General features: G+C 36.8%; 2 protein-coding genes across 2 annotated transcripts; both read left to right on the forward strand.

Moving 5' to 3' along the window:
• Positions 1-928: 928 nt before the first annotated feature.
• LOC100375276 (vitellogenin-like) lies at positions 929-14,006 on the forward strand. Its single transcript, XM_006818377.3, has 24 exons — positions 929-1,015; positions 1,223-1,306; positions 2,721-2,881; positions 3,356-3,616; positions 3,923-4,081; positions 4,286-4,461; positions 5,137-5,189; positions 5,538-5,626; positions 5,732-5,901; positions 6,109-6,274; positions 6,360-6,467; positions 6,704-6,931; positions 7,334-7,557; positions 8,021-8,133; positions 8,320-8,426; positions 8,522-8,626; positions 8,759-9,078; positions 9,171-9,353; positions 9,479-9,563; positions 10,602-10,723; positions 11,039-11,121; positions 12,367-12,525; positions 12,982-13,143; positions 13,766-14,006. The coding sequence occupies exons 2-24, from the start codon at positions 1,258-1,260 to the stop codon at positions 13,855-13,857; spliced, it is 3,375 nt and encodes a 1,124-aa protein (XP_006818440.1). The 5' UTR covers positions 929-1,015; positions 1,223-1,257; the 3' UTR covers positions 13,858-14,006.
• Positions 14,007-16,246: 2,240 nt separating this feature from the next.
• Positions 16,247-21,063, forward strand: LOC102802155 (uncharacterized). The gene is made up of 5 exons (XM_006818371.3): positions 16,247-16,270; positions 17,356-17,386; positions 18,024-18,221; positions 19,408-19,492; positions 20,092-21,063. Exons 1-5 carry the CDS (start codon positions 16,247-16,249, stop codon positions 20,204-20,206), a joined length of 453 nt encoding a protein of 150 aa, XP_006818434.2. The 3' UTR covers positions 20,207-21,063.
• Positions 21,064-21,170: the final 107 nt, after the last annotated feature.

Below are 21,170 nucleotides of genomic sequence, written 5' to 3' on the forward strand. Positions count from 1 at the left end.
CGATCTGCTCCTGACAACGTTATCAGTAGTGATTTTATTAACAAATACCCATTAATGTGAACTTATACAATTTAAAACATACAATTTTGGGTTCTTTGTTTGAAAGTCAGCTGATAATGTGTGTGTGGGGGGTGCAACTAGTACATCACGGTTACTAAAAAAGTTTTAGTAACCGTGAGTACATGTATTATAATGCTGAACATTGTGTGCCTGTTTACGTTTTACACGCGTGACGCTTGCGCAGTGACTGGTAGGCGATGACTTGTTGTTCACTGTTGTTATTATATATGGCACGCGTGTAAAACGTAAACAGGCACACAATGTTCTGCATTATAATACATGTACTCACGGTTACTAAAACTTTTTTAGTAACCGTGATGTACTAGTTGCACCCCCCCCCCCCGCACACACACACACACATTATCATCAGCTGACTTTCAAACAAAGAACCCAAAATTGTATGTTTTAAATTGTATAAGTTCACATTGAAGCGTGGATGGAAGCCAAAGGGATTTTGAAGTGCTAAGCCACTCAACAAGTTTTAGAGAGTGTAAGCTGTTTACTAGAAAATTTCCATGATTCTCTGCTTTATTTGTTATTTCTCTATTACGACCGTTCTCGTGTTAGAACTTGTATGTAGCATAGAGCTCAGTGTGTTAAATGGTGTGTTCAGGGGTATTGATGTATTAGTTCTATTATGCAAATTAGGATACAGAAAACCCCATCACTTCTTCGTCACATTGTATTTCGAAAAGTATCTATCACAAACATAATAAATCACCAGCAGTCACTAGTAGACACATGTATAATAACTAGTTGTGATGACGTAGATGCGATATGCTGTGGTACAAGGTCAACATCCGGGCATGTTGACCATAGTAACCACACGAAATTCAAATTCATACAGCCTCGTCCCACGTCATTTTTTATTTAACTCGGTGTCATTGGAGGCAAAGGACGGTTTAGTTATAAATGTTCTTAACGCAAATACTAGTATCCTACCTGACTTTACATGGTGAGTATTGCGACTCCACGCATACACGTATTACTGCACTAAATCGTTCATTAAAACCTAATGTGAAATGACTACAATATTAAACTGTGCCAGTGTACCAGCATTGTTGGAAGTAGCGGTGAAGAAAGAAACGAACACCAATAATATCACTACATAATACGCTAGGAAGAGGATAACCTATAAATATTTTTGTTTATTGTCACTGAGTTAAAGGTCATTGATCCGTAACAAACAACCTGAAGATGGAAAGAACGATGCTTTTGTCCTTAATAGTTTTCCTGACTGTGGCAGGTATGTCATTTTTAATTCCCGAAATGTTTAATTTGAACGATTGTCCAAAGATTATATGCCATAATTATAAATGTGTGTGTAATATCGGCCGTGGAAGTATAATCATTAACGATGTCTATCCATGTGAATACCGATGAATGACACAGATTTAGTAGATTTTAAATTCTACAAAAAAAACCTCTATTCTCGAGGAGTTTATTAACGTCTTCATTCAGTGATTCCAAGTATATGCGATATCATAACCAGGGAATATTTATAAACGGTTATGATAATATACAAAATGCTAGTTTAGCGTGCATACTCGCGTCTTTCAGGCTGTATTTGAAAAGTCGACTTTCATAAAGATTGGTGTATTATTTTTTTTTATAAATGCCGGGCTTTTAAAAATCGCAGAAAGATGAGAACCAATGTATATGAAATCACGTAGGTAAAACCCGAATAACAGAATAACATACGACGCGATTCCTCATTTGCATACAAAGGCTAAAAACAGCACTTAGATATTGAGTTCAAGAGGTCCGTTGATTTTACATGACGTATGTAATCTAATTGTTTTGTTGTTGAAATGAGTGACAAATAACATGTATTTTGTGAGTGCATGCAATTAAACATCAAGATTGTTTATCTTAATTGTGCGTCCAGAGCATGTCTCCACGTACTAGAGTTATGTGGTTATACTTTGACAGAGCCGATGCATTGTTGGTCGAATTGTACTTAAATACACAGCAAACAGTTTAAACATCGAAGACACCCAGTTTGGTAAATTATGTACACATCCTTGGCATTGAGGAAATTAGTATAGACAATACCATCGTCCGCCTGCAACGTGACGGTGTTGTTCCGTTCGGACATTCCTCCCTCTACAACACCGTGCGGTAATTATATTCATAACCGTGTATGTCACGTGGTTGCGCGATAGAAAGTTCACCGACCAATAGAAAGCTTTGTTACAATGACTGTCAGAAAGCGCTTGGAGCTTTGCATTTCTGATGTATTCAGCTTCATTTCTGCTGATATATGTTGCAGTGTCATCATGAGCTTTGAGGTATAACACCTACTCTTCTGACAACACTAATAGTTAACGCTCGATGGTCGCAAGGTCGGTATAAAAGCATAATAACATAATCATTTACTGTCAACATCATCCTGTGTATTTTTCTTCACTAATGCAATTTCACGTCAAATATCAAAGCATTCGGGCTGGTCACCAAATATTAAGAAAACATTCATTACAAATATAGAACTAACCTATCCGATATTAAAGCAATTAGGAATGATTTTAAGACGTAGACCAAAATCTAATTGTTATCGGTCGTTTAATGGATGAATGATTTAAATTCTTTCATAGACATATATCATTATTTCATTTTACGCAACAAATTGCCTTCAAACTATACTTTATTTAACCTTACAGTCACTTCGCTGCAGGGCAGTGACGTCATCTATGTGTATGATGGGATGACCACTACCACGACAAGACTGAATAAATTTGAAGACGATGGCGAAATAGTAGGATTTCGGATTCGCTCTCTCGTTCATTTGGACTATTTGGACGATGATTGGGTCAACATGCAGGTGTGTAACAGATCTCAGAACTGTATACAACGGGGACTGGCCCGCTATATTTGGTTTGGTGGGTCGTTAGTTTTGGTGTGAAATGGAGAGAGATAAAGAAAACTTTTGCAGCCAAAATAGAGAGAGAATAACACAATTAATACCTTTAGCGGACAGTTCATCGTTTCGATTTGCATTTAAATTTCTTTGCCAATGCCTTTTTAAATGCTCTTTCTATGTGCGTGTATTCGCCATTGTTTTAAGTTACTGTATGCAACAATAAAACAAATTAATAATCATTCCAACAAGTGTGTTACTTAAATAATCTGATTAATTATTAGTGTAATTGCTTTAAAGATATTAAAGCACATCTGCATTTTAGAAAGGTGGGTCTAATAAAACTTAAACGTAATAATCTATTTTGGCGTAGAAGCGAGACGGAAGTGTACATTTCCTGATACAATTGAGACAATTATGGTGTTCCAATTATTTCAGTTGTACGAGGTAGAATGGGACGAAATTTCAGACGAAGAAGATTCTGCGCATGTACCAACACACAATGTAGATGAGATCGAAAAGAATTCTATTCAATTCAAATATATCAGTGGTCATGTGACATCCGTTAAAGCCAACCCATCTGAACTTGATTGGGTACTGAATATGAAGCGAGGAATTGTTAGTCTTTTACAAGTTCACTATCAAGACAACCATTTATCTGACGAATTTGATGACATATATCATTACACCGTACCCGAGGTAATATTAAAATTAGTCTAATGTCAATGATCTGTTTGATATATTGTAGTGATTTCGTGTGTTTCATCAGCGTATTGTGGGCGATGAATATTACAAATTCGCAAACAGTGTCATCTGGAGTGACACTGTAAATATTGCATTTATGTTACCCATGTTTAGCTGTTTCATTTTAGCATCATCGTTATAAAAATTAATTGTATTTACACCTTACAATGTTGGTAACACCAATAACTACATACTGTTTGAAGGTAACTGGGTGAGAAGTAACCAGAAACAACCAACCAAATATTCATTATTGTATTATAGGTTGACGTCACAGGTGACTGCCTGGTGAATTACACGGTTTTACCAAACAAGAACCAGTCAATCGTCCTCACAATATTTAAGGATAGAGATCCGAAAGAGTGCACAAAAAACACAGCTATTATCAACTGTACGATACCTGGCAAAAACTGCAGAGAAACTGTGAGTAATTCAACAGTTAGCCCGCACATATGTGTCATTATACACGGCGATTGACTGTTTCCATTTAAATGGCAGTGGTCATCGCGCCACGCATGCCCGAGATATGGGTCTTATATAAACAAAGATGGCGAGTTTGACCAACAAGTACGAACCGAGACGCCACAAGCTAATCAGATGATTGTGTTTATTTGTTTGTTTTTCTAGCCAAGTGAATACGAGTCAACAAGCCAAACAACATTACACTTGATTAAGCCATCATCTATCAACACTAAGACAAATCTGGATGAGATTAAAGAAGTATATTTAGATGAGGCATATGTGTTTAATCACGCTATAGATCATTCAATTGATCTATTCATGGTGGTAGAATCTGAAATCAGGTACGCTATTCTCAGACGATTGCCGGGAAAATGTAAACACAATAAAACTGAACATAGTATTACATCGGTAGACCACTTGTGGCAACAACAAGAAATAAAAAATGATAATTAAAGCGGGGGTGTCGTCGCCTGCGCATGCGTCAGACGGCCATAGCGTGTCATTGTTTAGAAACAAGCGTCTACCTATGAGCCTTTGCGTTTTTAGCGTGTGTTGTTATCGTTGCATGGGACTAAATTCTCGCGCATGCACAGGTGATGACCCTCCCGCTTTAAGTAATGTATCCGATGAAATACACAACTTTCAAGAGATGAATAATTCCTGGGCCTAGTTTTTGATCGCTTCACGTCACCAGACAACAGACTTGTTTTTGAAGATGCAAAATACATATTGGTCATTCAATATTTTAAGATATTTGTGAAGCTGATTGTTTCATTCAAAGCGCCTTTTTGAACTGCTAACCGCAAAGGCATGATTTCAATTTTTGGAAATTAAGTAGAAAGTGCCACACACATATTGTGTAATCGTTACCAAAAACAGCGAATGTCTACGATTAACTTCAAGAGACGTCGAGCTTGAATAAACTGAGATAGGGGAAGTATAAAACAAGTTATTGTGTTGCAAATTGTGGGAATACGACCACTCATGAGAGATAATTTATTTATTTGTTTAAACAGACAAAGTTTGAAGTTATTACCGGAAGCAGCGATGAAAACGCGTTTTGTTACTTGTAAGTACTCAATTGAACATTTCTTTCCATGCCACAGGATTTAAAGATAGAATATCACCATGGAAAGAAAATTATATCTCTAAGCGCATTTATTGGTAGTTGATTTAGTGTGACATTACGTAATTTACAAATTTGTATCAGAATGATCCCGGCGAGTTCGTGCAACCATTCACTCGCTCACTGACACACTCACTCAATTATTATTTCATCAAACGATAATATAATTACGTTTTTTTTTATTTTACGACAAATTATACTCTTCTGTATTCTTCAAGATGAAATTATTTGGACAGTTTAAATACCCACATTGTATCATAAATTGTTTGATTGTTGTATTCTACGATATAGTACCAGATAACTACATTACTCATGGACTTACTGCTGAAAACATTAGCCCGACCATACAGACGAGTTCCAGTCAAGATTCATTTGAGTTGGTAAGCATGCACAGTGTGACATTTAATAATGATATGATTTTTGTTTTTACTGTTTGGGCACAGCGGTTATTTATTAATGCTTAATTACTTTGTTCACACATGTAGCTAGATAAACTTATGAAAGAGTACATCCGGGAGATTTCAAAGACCGGTGATGAGAGTAGTACGGATGCACCTCGGTTGTTTATGGAGATTGTTAAAATGCTTCGTCATTCTGGAATGACAGAGTTACTTCATATGTTTGAAAAATATTCGACTGCAGATGATACAATCAGGTAAGAAATGTATGTTAAAATGATGTCGCGATACGTGCTCAACGTGGGACTACAGAATTAGTCAATATAACGCACATGTATGCTATCTAAATCATATACTAGGTATATGACCAATTCACAATTTTCAGCAATTTCTTTAGTTTTTAAATCACAGCACATTATTTTTAATATACTTATTTATTAACAAATTAAAATTTGTTTTTGCAGAGATGCTTTCATGGCTGTGTTGTCTAATTTGAACTCTCCCGAGGCAGTTAAACTATCTACAGAACAAATTCTGATGGGAACGGTGAATATAGACCAAGCTAAGCGTTTCCTCCGTGGAGTAGCTTTATCAACAAACCCAACGAAAGAAATGCTCAATGACATAATGGTATGTGATGTCACGTGGTTTCAGTATTTGATTGCTACACACAGTCTTGATCTGACTATCATACTGACGTGCATTTATTTTTCAGATGACTGCTCTGTCAAACCGCCAATTGAAAGAACAATCTTTATTGACGCTAGGGTCAATGATACACCATTTTATGGTCAACCACAACATTAACGAAGCCTCAATGCCGGTAGGTGTTTCTGTGCCCTGAGATTAATAGAGCATGGCTGCATGGGTGTTGGTTTGTTACTGCTACAATAAATATAGCAAGCCAATGTGACTTAAATAACTATTTTCCAAACTAGTTGTTCTGTTCACCCACAGCCTCTTCCGAATATACAACTGTCTTTATTTGTACATTTCGCATTTTATGTCTGACAACGTATATTGAATCACATACCATGCAATATAATACATCTATTACAGGAACATATTCAGTATTACAAGAATTACTTGGTGTCATTCTTGCACACATCGTGGGACAAGAAAGATGAAAATAATATTTTGACTGCACTTAAAGCATTAATGAATGCTGGATTCCCATCAACGGTACCTTATATGATGCGTTGTGCCAAAGAATGCCCAACACTAGAGACAAGGGCGACGGCCATTTATGGTGCATGGAATGTTCCATCACAGGGTATAACATCAAAGGTGAATAACATTTAAATTCTATCCGAAGATACATTGTAATACTGCCCCGGGTTAAAATACTCAAAATGTCAGTAAAATGTACTGTAGTATGTTCTCGTTACATGCTGTTGTCCCAGACTAAGTATCTTGTTCTAGGGATACATGGAGCATTGAATTATGAAAGCAAATCTCTGCATATGAGATTATAAATGAGTCCATATAACGTGTAAATGTACCCATTAAATTAAAACTTTTCATCCACTATTATTCTCAATACATTCCATCAAGCAAACAACGTGGAAACACACATCCACATGTGTTTTACATCATTCAACGTTTTCTAAAAACAAATCTATTGTCATATACAATAACATAATATGAGATTATGATAGTGTCATTTAATGTAATTGTAATATGTTTTAGGTGATCAACGATCTGAGTGGCTTATTTGAAGATACCAATAATCCAATCGAGGTCCGTGTGGCTGCATTTATTATGTTGATGGAGGCTAAGCCATCTATAGAAGTAATCAATAGAATAACCAACACATTGACTAATGAACAGCAAGGTGACCTCCACAATTTTATGTGCAGTTATCTGGAAACCACGTGGCATTCCTATTCATCGATTCCTGGATTCGAAAACAGGTAGACTTAATGTATTACATGTACATAGCTTTATTGTACTACAGAAGAAGTAATCAAAGTGTTTAAAATTAATTTTGATTCGTGTAACATTCTTTACTAGATATTTTCACACGATTGATTGGCAGGAATGAAACATTGTTATTAATAACTAATCGTAAAAATACCCATACACTTTGTTTGTATTTTAATACAATGTAGTGGCATGTATGCTTTACTCTCAAAATAACACGCATCTGCTTTACGATAATTCAAAATGTAACACATAATTCAATACCATTGATATTACATAACCCATTGCTGTTATAATCATTTGTTTTATAAAATCTGTGAAATTATTCAATTATTATGCTACAATGTAATTGGTGATTTGTAATTTGCTGTTTATTGCTATTATGACTTTCTTTTATATCGGCAATTTGTACACTTTTTGAAATACAAGTTACAAATATATATTGTCTTTCAGAATGGACATTTCATACGCCGCTCTTCAACGTATGGGAGAAAAATGTCCACGGGACACCCTACATAATTCATTCAATACATCATTCTCATCATCAGTACTGTTTGGAAACGAAGGTGAGATGCTAGATACTGATGTTTTCTGTCTCACATCTATCTGAAGTTTTTTAACTGACAGAAATGTTTAATTAAGACTATTTGTTATGAAGGATGTCGCATACAGAGTATTGACTGCGCGTAAATTGACGTCCATATCCATTTCTGTTTTTTGGATGTTAAACTTTACCGTTGCCACTCTTTCAGCTCTCCTTGACGGACATATTATTTATGACAAAGGGAGTAGCCTTCCACGAGAAGTAATGCTGAACTTAGTAAATGATATAATGGGACTAAACACAAACCTTTTTGAAGTAAGTTGGAAAATGATTTAATTCATAATGTATGTACTCTGTGTATTAGGTAATTGAACAAAGTATGAACAAATTTCAATGTACATTGTCTGTAGATTGGAATTCGCATGGAAGGATTGGAAGAAATGATTGGAGGTTTGAAAGGCAAAAGGAAGAGGGAGATATTGTCCGGAATTTTGGTGGATGAGAAGCTGTACGAGGTATTTACTAATATTCTAAAAGAGCATTTCTTTTATCCACGTTTAAGTTCATTACATACACCCAGATTTACGTGGCCCTTTTAACAGTTCACATCAAATGTGTTTATGAGGTGTTCTACTTATCTTCTGTAGAATGTTCACCAATCAAGTGAATGCAAAACCCCAGACATCACCATTCCACGGCTATCGCTCTACGTTCTCGCTCTTGGTCAGGAGTTATATTTTGACCACAAGGGGATTAAAGATCTTTCAAGTTTGCTGAGAAAACTTCAAGTCGGTCAGCAAGTTATATACAATGAGACAGCTCAACAACATTACTCGTCTTTGGTAGTCCCCACAAGTCTGGGGTTTCCACTGAGAATTGCAGTCGATAGAGCAGTTCGATATACCATAAATGCTACCACCAAGATAAATATTCAACAGTCAAGTGCATATTTACATATAGAACCAAGGTACGTGTAAGCTGTCGCTAGCTCCTGATGGTTAACTGTTCAAAGATTACCTACACTTATTACATTATATTTTAACAATTTTGTTGTTGCAGTTATTGCGAGCATACAGTTGGCGAAGCGGGTGTTGATGGTCACGTGATCTACACTGCCGTGAAGTACAACATAACAAATGGATTCAGGCGGTTTCCAGTGAATATTACAGCAAATTTGGCTTCAAAGCGATTCGATGTCAGTGTTCATGTGACTAATACCTCCAATATGAAGTTTGAGAAAAGGTATGAATGCTAAGTTTTCTAGTCTTCATTGTTGCCAAGGTTATACTAGTACATGTGGTTTGACGGGATTCAGTCCATTGCACCACATGACATCACTTGATATAATCTCTTGTGTTTAATTTCAGTTATGCATTTGCATCATATGTGAGACGTAATTCCACTGGAGAAGAGGTTACCAAAATGGTCAATCTAGGCAGGGGTAAAACAACAGTGAGTGTTACTTTTGTTAATGGCCAAATAACCGCCAACAACACAGTCTTGCAATATGTTGTATCACAGGGAGCCCAGGAACTATAATCAACTGTAATACGCAGTCTCTATGAGCGCGGGGGGGGGGTATCGGCTGGTATCTAGTGTAAGAAATAGACAAGGGATGAAGGCTCCAGCCAGCTCACATTTTTTAAACTCGAAAAAACAGACGAAAAAAATAAAAAATAAAATCTAAAACAAATACCAGGTTGAAGAATATTAGTTGCTCCTTCGAATTTCGCCAAAGCCTTACCTACATTTTACCGGTATCTGCAGAATAAATCAAGAAAACTACACAAATTGACTCCATTGAGGAATTCCTAACGGTTAGTCCGAACGCATGACACCGTTGGAGGCGTGACCTGTTCAGCATTTGTCAACAACCAATCACAAGACTGGTTACGAACCAGTTGAGCAAGGCTAACCGAGTCGTGACCTCGATGTGGTTCGTAACCAGTCATGTGATTGGTTGTTGACAAATGCTGAACAGGCTACGCCTCCAACTGTGCCGTGCGTTCGGGCAAACCGTTAAAAATTCCTAAATGGAGTAAATTTGTGTAGTTTCCTTGATTTATTCTGCAGATATCGGTAAAATGTAGGTAGGGCTTTGGCGAAATTTGAAGAAGCAACTAATATTCTTCAACCTGGTATTTTTTATATTTTTCATTCTTTTCGTCTGTTTTTTCGAGTTTAAAAAATGTGAGCTGGCTGGAGCCTTCATCCCTTGTCTATTTCTTACACTAGATACCAGCCGATACCCCCCCCCCCCGCTCATAGAGACTGCGTATTACAGTTGATTATAGTTCCTGGGCTCCCTGTGGTTGTATACGTAGCTTGCCACCCACATCAAACACAATGCGACACGATGTGTCTAATAGTCGATATTCTGTCGTGATGACACGAAAAATTAAAATCAAATCATTTCCTCCTGTGCTCTGTTTTAATACATGTTAGATAATCGTTTGGTGTACAACAAATACCGATGTTTATATTTCATAGGAATGCCAACCTATAGACAATCGTTTTCTCCCCAATGGAATGTGTTTTAGTATAGAAACAATGAATGGCAAGTTCAATTTACAATATTTCCTACCAAGTAAAGACAACCAATTGCAATTTCAGTGAGTATACCGTATAACATATCCCCATAATCCCTGATTGAAATTTGTACAAATATTGTTAGTAATATCATATTACACGATATGGCTGGGTTATGATTACAAATATTGTTAGTAATATCATGTTGCACGTTATAGCTGGGTTATGAATACATATCGAGTTTGAGGAGTTGGGTCGTTGTGTGTAAGGTTATAGGTTATATAGTATCAAGCGACGAATCAGACACCCACATAAGTGCAAATAAGTTATATGGTATAAATTTATAATTGCCGAATAGTCGAGCCTTCAGTACTATTTTCTTACTGATGTATTTTCAGGTTGCTTGGAGCAGATGATGGAAAAGTTGACTCATTGCAAACAAAGCCATTTTCTGCCATAATTCGGGATGATGAAGATACAGGTATTTTTCACATAAATACGTCAAAGAGTGTGCATTGACTCATTACCCTTACATGCATTTGCGGGCAATACCTATATATAGACCAGTCTGTCTTCCCATGGTGCTGTACTGAAGACATGTAGACAACTAATCAGTTATGATACAAAATATGTGGTGACTGCGTAGTTGCATAACGATTCACCAAGCTATTTTTGGATTCCAGGCTAGGTGTTAAAATAAGATGATGTAATTAGGAATCGGAAAATAACTTCCAGCTAGTCTAGTCTAGGGAACCCTTGAACCCAGCTAGTCTAGCCTAGGGGGCCCTAAGTAAAATATAGTTGAAATGTAATGCACAGAGAATTTTAGTCTGCTAAAAGAGTGTGTCTAACTATTTTTTTTTTTAATTTATTGGTAGTTGAATACTATAACCAAGGGCAGAATAGCGTGACTATTTCTTTAACGTGGAGACTGTCATGCGGGCGCACGCGCATGTTTTTTTTTTCAATTGTGGTTGAAGACTTGGACAGTACTATTTGTGAAACACTGTCACCGAAATAAGATACGCCATGGTGGTAAATAACAAAAAAACATTGTTAGTTTTTATAGAGGCGGGGCAAGGGTTATTTTCGTTCAACGTAATTGCAATATTTTTTTGTTCGTACAACGTAAATAGAAAAAATACATAGCGTAATTCTGTAATCACAGGCTAGACGTACAACGTAATCAATCAAATATTTTTTCGTAAAAATGTGTCATTTTCCTCGGTACGTACAAGAATTTACATCCAAATAAAAAAATCGTAAAAAATAATCCAGGGAAATTACATTTTAAAAACTGTAAAACGACTAGATGACACAATTCATTACAAAATTGAATGTCAAGACGTAAAAGGCCCTCTAACCGAATGAAGAGCATTACGAGGGTAATATGCGCATGCGTCTCTACACACGGCGCAGTAATGGCGGAGTCGGAGAGCTGTTCGGACCATTCAATGTTCCATTTTTTAACACTGTAAACTGTAAAAACGTTTTTTTTTTCTTGTAAATTGTAAAAAGCCCTTTTTATTTCCCGTAAAACCGTACCAGCTACCCCCCCTTGCCTCCCCTCTTTATAACTAGTGTATTACCTGCCATCCTATCCTCGGCTGTACTTATTATAATGTGGGATATGGAGTTAACGCTACGGGGATACATAACACATGTTTATATACGATTGTCTTCAGATATGCCCTCCTTAATCTAATCTATTGTTTGTGCGTCACAGATTGTGTAAGTATTGGGGCAACAGAATGGAGTGAATGCTACTCCGAGTTACCATGTGGCAAGGGTATACAGTACCGAACACATCAGCTGTGGTGTGGTAACTCCAAGAAAGGCTGCCTAGAAGACACATCAACAGAGGAAGGGCCCTGTGTTAGCTGTAGTAAGTATATTTCTAACTGTGTGCGCTTAAATGTGTGAGAGGTATATGTTTATAGTAAATATTGACGATGAATTATTACACAACCAATCACAGTTGTCGTTCTACATTGTTTTCACTTCCAATGTTTCCAATTTAATTCGTAGCTATAAGTCGCACCGTCTCGCGACGAAGCGCAATCGTGACGTTATGTGCGTCAGAGACGCTGTTATTGCTTTGATCTGTGGTAGACCGTCAATAAAAAAAAAGTATAAGTTGAGAGATTTACCACGTATTTCATGACGACCGACGACACAGCCAATCATAACTGTCGTTTCAAACTACATAGTTTTTACATATGTACATAATGTTGACGCCATATAAGAGCCACCTCGACAGAGCGTGTGTATTTCTTTATTCTGAGAGAGAAAAAAAAACATATATATAACCAATTTCATTTTGCTTTTGTTTTCTATCCAGGCTGTGCTAGCAAACTCGACTATATTGCGAATCACATTGATGACAAAAAATGCCAGAGCCTTGATCAATATATTACGTGTCCGTCGTCTTGTAGAGCGTCTGGTTACACTCAGCGCGAGATAGCATATAAGTGTATCCCTGACAGGAAAACCAACGGCATGGGTGAGTAAATTATATGTGTCATGAAAACAGAGTGGAAATTTGAATAAATTATTTGTTATTTATATCGTTCAGTCATAAATACAACAAAATACTTCTTCCAGTTACGTGACGAAATACTTGTAAATGAACAACAGAAAACAAAATAGCGTGTACATTGTAATTAATTATAATTATATAATAATCTTTATTGAAACCGTATCCCGGAGTTGGATCTTAGTTGAAAATACAATAAAGTAATACAAAAAGATAGCAAAAAAAAACAAGGCATTCATAGACAATTGAAAAGAAGAAAAAAAATTAAATTATTTGGTGGTTGATTGAGGCATCTGGCATTTTAAGATTTTTTCTTGTCGTAATTTGAAACAAGTGTGGATGAATTTTCCTAGTTCAATGATTGTTTTGTCATTTTTACTTTTTAGTATATTTGTAAGTTTTTCGTCATCTGTCCCCAAGTTGCTTATATTGTATTTAAGATTATTGATCATGATTGTATGTACGCTGCAAATCTCAGCAGTATAAGAAACGGCCACGCTATACCGTTATTTACTGTAATTTGCCATTTTACCTATGTGATATAAGGAATGAATTACTGAAGATAACACTGTCTCTGTCTCATTCCCAGGCAATGAATCTGCAGTGCGTACTTACAAGCTCACCCAAATTCCGATCAGCTGTGTTTGTCCTGGAAGAGACTGTGAAGACCTACGACTATAGACCTACGAATTATGTCAGAACAGCGCACCGCCGACAGAAAAAGCGTGGCTGACTATTATTAATTAAATCGAACTATCGTTCTCGTGTAAACTTTGAAATATGCGTTATAATGTTATTGAATTGAATAAACCACATTATGCATTATTATATATATATTATCAGAGGTACATTACTTGACGATCACCGCCCTTTACATGCTCTTTACTACATGCTTAGGGAACTTTAGTTTTCAGAACAACAGGTGGTGAGAACATCCACGACGATGATATGTAAAAATCAGTCTGGGAATGCAGGGGCGGATCTAGGATTCTGGAATAGGGGGCCAAGTTCGCGAGCGCCGATGGCGCGAAGCACTGTTAGTTGTTAAAAATAGGAGGGGCCGCGGCCCCCCTCTAAATCCGCTCATGGAATGAGGCTCACAATTCTCTTGTGAAAGCGATCGTACGCGGATACTGTCTTCAACGCGCATGCGCCAGATACTATGTAAACCTGAACAAAAATAAACTAAGCATGACTCACCGTAAAGTGTTCTGGAAAGAAACTCTGCTTATGAAATCGTCAAAGCATTCACACTATATCAATAATAATATATGTATTGAGTGAGCTTAGCGTACGTGTACTAACGTGAATGGGGTGAATCCTGCTGGGTCAGTCATTTTTAAAGTATTTACTGTGCAGTCCTACGGACTTTTCTGTTTATATGCACACTCACAGTAACCCCCACTCGTTAACTTGTGTTATACCACATTCAGTATGCATATGAGAAGCATCTTATCTTAGGTTTTGTTGGTTTATCTTGCACGGTCGTCCATACAACGTGGAAAGGTAGAAATATGGCAGGATCTGTTACCGACGAACTGAGTACAGTTTGTCTCAGCCATGGTTCTATGTTCCAAACAGAGTACCGATTTTTCTTGGATAACCTTATAAGGAATCGTATTGTCGCTGCGAGTGATTGTGATGAGTTAGCTAAGGCAGTATGCTGTTGCTCAGGTAGGTCATAGTATGAAAGACCACCCTCCCCACCTCCTCTAGTATATGTAACAGATAAACCAGGGGACCTACCATACAGGAAATGAAATCCCACGTAAATTTCTACATATCATTCTCATGTGTTCTACAGATCAGCCAATGCATTTGGTACTGGGCTAGGTGGGGTGGGGTATTCTCTATTTTACCAGAGTCTGCAGGGAGAATTAATATTGAGACAGAGTACATTTCTTGCGACCTTGTGACCTCCGTATAATGACGTCACACGCCATCTCAATGGTTCACATATTGAATAGGGTGTTAGTACTTAGGATATTCACAGTCTTTCTATAGACTACAGTATCGGATATTTTCTTTGGAACATACACAATACAGCCTGGTTGCGCAAAGTCCAACAAAACAAGATTTCAAACAAACAAACAAACACCCTAAAACAATTGAAACATATAAACAATCTATGCTATTAAAAACAACACTCATCTTCAGGGTTTATGCTGACGACCACTGCTTACCAACACTCAACTTTCAATTATCTTAGATTTGAGTACCGCAAAGACGTTCGTGAACATTCCTCGACGAAAACTCATTCTCTGGGCAGATAGGGAGTCAAGAAAAGTAGACAGCAATATATCATTTTTAGCGCCTACTATCAACCACTTTTTAGGACTCCTATCAACAGAAAAAGGAAACACAAATAAAAACAAAGCGATCCACGTATTTCTGAACTGCATTAGGTCGCTGTCAAAAGGATTTTGTTATGACTTTGTTGACATTGCCTCGAATCGCCTCCCATACCAATGTCCTGGTCGGAATTCTAACGTGGAGTGTGACAGCAGGGAACGTAATGAAGATAAATATTTATTTGACATGGATGCTGACTTCCCAGCGATTGTGAACCCAAAAAGTAAAATCAAACAAAAAAGAGCACGATCACGGCCCTGGTGTAAGCAGAACAATCGTATTTGTGATTCAACAACGTCAATTGATGAGTTATATGGTATGGATAATATTGAGCATCAACGCTCTCCATCCATAGCACAGTTATACGGAATACCGGATAATAGTAGACAAGAATGTCCCCAAGATGCAAGTCCCAATCACAACGCCACGTCAATAGAATCACTGTACAACATTCCGGAATGTAGGGATATTAACGTTATTTCCGAAAGTGACGTCGATGAAAACGCGAGGTTGGACGATTACGCCATCATTGGGAATAAAGACACGTGTTGTGATCGTACCGACCTGTTAAGACGTCACAGCGTCGATTCTGACTTGTCCCATATGCCAATTAGTGACGTCACCGGTTTCCGAGCGTAAAGAAAACAAGAAAAGAAGACGAGCTAACAAAAAGTTTGGTATATACACTCCAAATATTCGAATTGCTGCCTATATAAATATGCCAGCTAAACTGAAAGGCGGAGTAAGTATTGAATGGGAAACATAATAACTGTAGCCTGTGTGTATTGTGTCTCATTGAACGTATACAAAGCGTGTAATTGTTTACAGGAAAATCGAACACACACTGACGAGTTGGAGACGCGAATATAATAGCCAGATGCAATAGTTTTATGAAATAGCATTAGTTGACCCAGGAGTGTTCCTTTATTTCAGATCAACTTGCAATCAGATAGTATAATAATCCTCTACATTTATTACGTCTTCAAATACGAAACCACCACCCACCCAGTATCTTCGATTCAATACATACTTTCCACCAATCACGACCTTTATAGTTTGACAATGGATTCTACTTACCAAATTTACTAACGTTATTGCCGATTACTGTTTGAGCGAGTTTCCATCAAAAAGTACCGAGTGTGTCCGAGAATGTCTCGCTGTCAACATTATGAAAGTTTGTATATCGATGTTAATCTGAGATAAACGAACACTCTGTCACTTAAGAGGAGAGAGGAGAGCACGGTCGATTTAGCCTAACAGAGAATAAGATACAATTGGATATATATGTGTGTTATTAGTGTATTGATCCCCTGGCGAGAACACTTGGAAACTTTAAAAGACGGTAGTCATCGCGCTACGCATGCGCGAGCTATATGGGTCTCATATAAACAAAGATGGCGACTTTAACGATTCAGATCAACGAGTACAAACTGAGACGTTTTCAAGCTTTAATTGGGTAATTTTTAGGTGATTGGAAGGTATCGCAGGAGTCACTGGCGGTATTCAGTGCAAGACGAGCCCAGGTTAAACCTCATACTTGAGATTTCCATTTGAAAAGTGCATTGGATTATGAGAAAATCAATGTTTATCAACACGAATGTCGCACATGCACAGCGCGACGACCACTGCGCTTTAACGACCTCGATGTATGTGTGTAATATTTGACATTTCAGTAGAAACCATGAAACACGTTCATCGTACGTGGAGATACTTCGGATACTGGACCACTAAAACAATGCCCGAGTCGCCCGCCGCCCACATCACATATAAATGTTTTGTCTCGTATCGCAGTTTGATGAATAATATGAATTATTTATGTTTTCACAGCGATTGAAGAAGACAAGTATTCATGCCCCAGGTGAGTGTGACACCAACGTCTGGCACCTACTTTACACCTTACTTTCGACATGATTGTGAAATTATTTCGTTTTAAGGGAGAAAAGTAAAATCATATTTATTAAAGCTATTGTTCGTAGATGAGTTGTTGAACACGCTACATATTTTATAATTTCTTTCAGTCATAATTCAACCAAATGAAATGCAAAAATATCGAGACAATAACAAATTATGTTTTGTCTTTATATTTCACATTTAATCGATAATTATGATATTATTATTGGTATGCAAACGGAATACATTTCGTTATGAAATATTCTTAATATCTTCACTGAATTCACTTGTTTTTTTCCAACAAAAGAATTTCACAATCAAGTGATAATTCGGTCTTTCAGTAAATCCGATAAATTATTGTAGAATGTACTCATGGGGGAAAACTTACGATACGAATGTTTAACAACTCGTAACTTCACAAACCTGTGAATATGACTATGCAATAAAAATTAAATAAAATGACTTTAACATTGGTGATGTGATGTATGATGTTATACGCCTAGATGTGAACGAGGACGAACATCATGTGTCCAAGATGGGTGACGTACTCGGGCTCAAATTTCACATGACACAGAACGCTTATTGCTAATGATATTCCATTGTAGATTTGGCACCCAAAGAAGCTTGTAGAGACCGGTACCATCAACACAACACGTGGAAGGTGTGGCGCGACCCAGTGATTGACGGTATGTTGACAAGACGGATGGTCTCACTGGCAAATAGTCGTTGCAGACGTTGTATGTTGTTTTATGGTACCGAACAAGATAACACTGGATGCTGTAGATACCACCCGGGATTTATAGGTATCGAATAATGTAGTCATCTCACTAAATTGAATGAATAGACCATTTGTGTGTGTATGGTGTGAGTGGTATTCTGTCAGACTTTTAGCAGTTTTAGGCTCTTCCGAAGTTAGTTCCCGATGTATACGGTCAGAAAATACAAACAAATGAATGCAACTTTATCAGGATTTTGCGGTGTTTCAAATCAAACCTTTATCTCTCATCCAGTGGTGTAATAGAAAGATATTTAGAGGACATCTTTAGTATTTTTTGCATAACTGACTGCGAACGAGGCAGCAAGTTGTAAGACGTACTCTGACAAAATTATCACGTGATACTGACATTTGCAAGTTGTTTGACACACAAAACTTATAGTTCCTGAAAATAACGATGCTATACATGACTCAGAATACGTAGATGATGTAAGTAATAGTAACTAATAATGTCACGTGACCTGCAAATTGTTGGTATGTTTTTGTATTTACTAACCGTTCATATTTTTCTGGCTCATGAATCATTGATAATTCTGGTATTTGATTGGTTCATATTGTCTGGGTCATTGTTCTCCAAATTTGTGTGAATGTCGTAGTCTTTCAAAGTAAGGCACATCGAAATAGGTATGTAAATTAGTGCGCTTCGTCAAAGCCGCTTCGCCTAGCCTTACAATGTCTTCGATAGTTATTGCACCCTCGCCCAATCTGATTAAAATCTGATGTAGTGTACGGGCTTTAATTATTTTGGCTATAAACTTATTTTAATTTTATTTTTTATTACTTTTGTTATTAATGCCCTTTTATCTCATTATTTTACTTTGATTTTGATTTTGTGGGCGGAATTAAAAAAAAAAATCTCAAAGTCAAAGTAAAATAATAAAATAAAAGGGCATTAATAACAAATATAATAAAAAATAAAATTAAAATAAGTTTATAGTCAAAATAATTAAAGCCCGTACACTAAATCAGATTTTAATCAGATTGCACCCTCGCCGAGGATCTACTCGTTTGCGGCCGTCGGTGAGGGCGCAACAACTATCGCCGGTCATGCTTGCCCAAGTCATTGTTGCGATACTACCGAAGCCAATTACGAAGCGTTAGTGTGAATATATACAGTAATTGACTTTATTTGCATAACTCTTGACTATCTCTATCCGATTAGCGTGGTATTTTGGAAATGAGATATTTATCTGACCTGTGATTGTTTGTTTCAGGACGCACATTACACTGGAGTTGCTGTGGAAGAACGGCTGATACCGATGGCAATAAATCACCAGCAGATTTTATTCTGAACACAGGGTAAATATTCAGTTTATCGCATATGTAGCATTTTATATGTATTTGCTATCATGACTAACTGAATCGATCACACTACCCCGGTGTTGAGATCGATTCTAGCAAAGTAGGTTGCTGAATAACACCTCATTTTGTTGTATTTTGAAAATGATTTCTCGTCATATTTTCATCACCATGTATTACCCATACTATTCACGAAACATTGATCACATGTGGAATTCGATGCATTATCGCTTTTAACCTAAAATAGGATCTCAGACCAGCGCAAAAATAAATATAGAATAATTTTACGAGGTAGTCAGTTCCGGGATAAAGTTATACGTGCAGGTAATTACCCGCTCTGGAGAGGCTTTAAATTTGTAAACAAACAAAAACGCGATATTTTGGCTGAACTGATCTCACTGGGACACTACTGGCATGGCGCACAAAGCTAATTTACATAAACACCAAAACGGAGTTCCTTATGTGTTTTTCCATTTCCTTATTAATAATGCAATCCTATAAAAATAAATACATACTCATGTAACCAATGGTTACATAATGTCAGGATAATCATGACGTGATTCACTTAAACACATCCGTTCTTGATAAAACAAATGTAGATGCTGTATCGGTGACCATCAATGGAAAGCTACAAAAGATATGTCAGGGTCGGGGAAGTCTAAGCTTTGCCGAGTGAATAAGAGCAAAGGAAACCATTGGTGCAGATACATGTAGTATGATAGGTGCACCATATAATGTTGCAAAGAACGAAACCAAGACTATTATGACCAGGAAATAGCGAAACTAGACTATCATGGAGACAATGATTATTGATGATAATATATCGAAGAGGAACTCACAATGTGAACTGTTTAACAAATGAGAGTGACATAATTGCATGTGACTAATACAATACATATATAGGATTATATACAGTGTACGCTGGCATAAAATAACTGGAATGAATTGTTGTATGTGTGGGGATGAGAGTGAAGATAATACGTATCTACAGCTATCAAGTATAAATAAAAGAAACTCTGAAAACAACTGGATATACACGCTACAAAAACCCGAATCTTGGAATGAATACCACTCAAGTTATAAGCTTTTATACATTTCATAAATTGACCACTTGAAATGTTACAAAAGCAATGCTTATCATGTTAAACTACTGCGAAGAAGACTAATTAATTGTACCACAATACGATTGACCACTGAAATCTTTGATAACATTTTATACTGTGAAAGGGATAACATATAAACTATACTAAAGATAATATATATTACAAATATGTGACAAGTGCATGATTTTGAAAGACCAAACCAACTTAATTCACAAAAATCCGAGTTTATTGTTACATTCTACATATATATACATACGCACGTATTCGTGCATAAACAGTAATATTTAATGTTTTGTTTTAAAGTGGTCATATATATGATACGAAAGTTTGAATCAGCAACATACATATACAATGTTATTGGACTGAATGATTTACAGATGACTCGTTTTAAGATTGTACTCGCCGTTCTAAACTGCTCATGTTTGTTATATGTTCGGATATAATAATATTTAGAGACAACAATCCTAATATTTCGTGTCGTATTTAGAAGTGTTCTTGATGTTTATGATGATACACATATGAAGTAAGTGTGTGCTGCACAAACACGTACGCCCTAGAAGTTATGAAGTCCGTAC

This window comes from Saccoglossus kowalevskii, chromosome 6 (assembly GCF_978046115.1).
Source record: "Saccoglossus kowalevskii chromosome 6, keSacKowa6.1, whole genome shotgun sequence".
In the NCBI taxonomy this organism is placed as follows: Eukaryota; Metazoa; Hemichordata; class Enteropneusta; family Harrimaniidae; genus Saccoglossus; species Saccoglossus kowalevskii.

Excerpts from the sequence above, each read along its gene's own strand:
- LOC100375276 (XM_006818377.3), top strand. The coding sequence starts at position 1,258 with ATGGAAAGAACGATGCTTTTGTCCTTAATAGTTTTCCTGACTGTGGCA. Across the intron at positions 1,307-2,720 it reads AGTTTTCCTGACTGTGGCAG|TCACTTCGCTGCAGGGCAGT; the intron begins GTATGTCATTTT and ends TTAACCTTACAG. Across the intron at positions 6,932-7,333 it reads CACAGGGTATAACATCAAAG|GTGATCAACGATCTGAGTGG; the intron begins GTGAATAACATT and ends AATATGTTTTAG.
- LOC102802155 (XM_006818371.3), top strand. The coding sequence starts at position 16,247 with ATGCCAGCTAAACTGAAAGGCGGA. Across the intron at positions 16,271-17,355 it reads CAGCTAAACTGAAAGGCGGA|CGATTGAAGAAGACAAGTAT; the intron begins GTAAGTATTGAA and ends ATGTTTTCACAG. Across the intron at positions 17,387-18,023 it reads GACAAGTATTCATGCCCCAG|ATTTGGCACCCAAAGAAGCT; the intron begins GTGAGTGTGACA and ends ATTCCATTGTAG.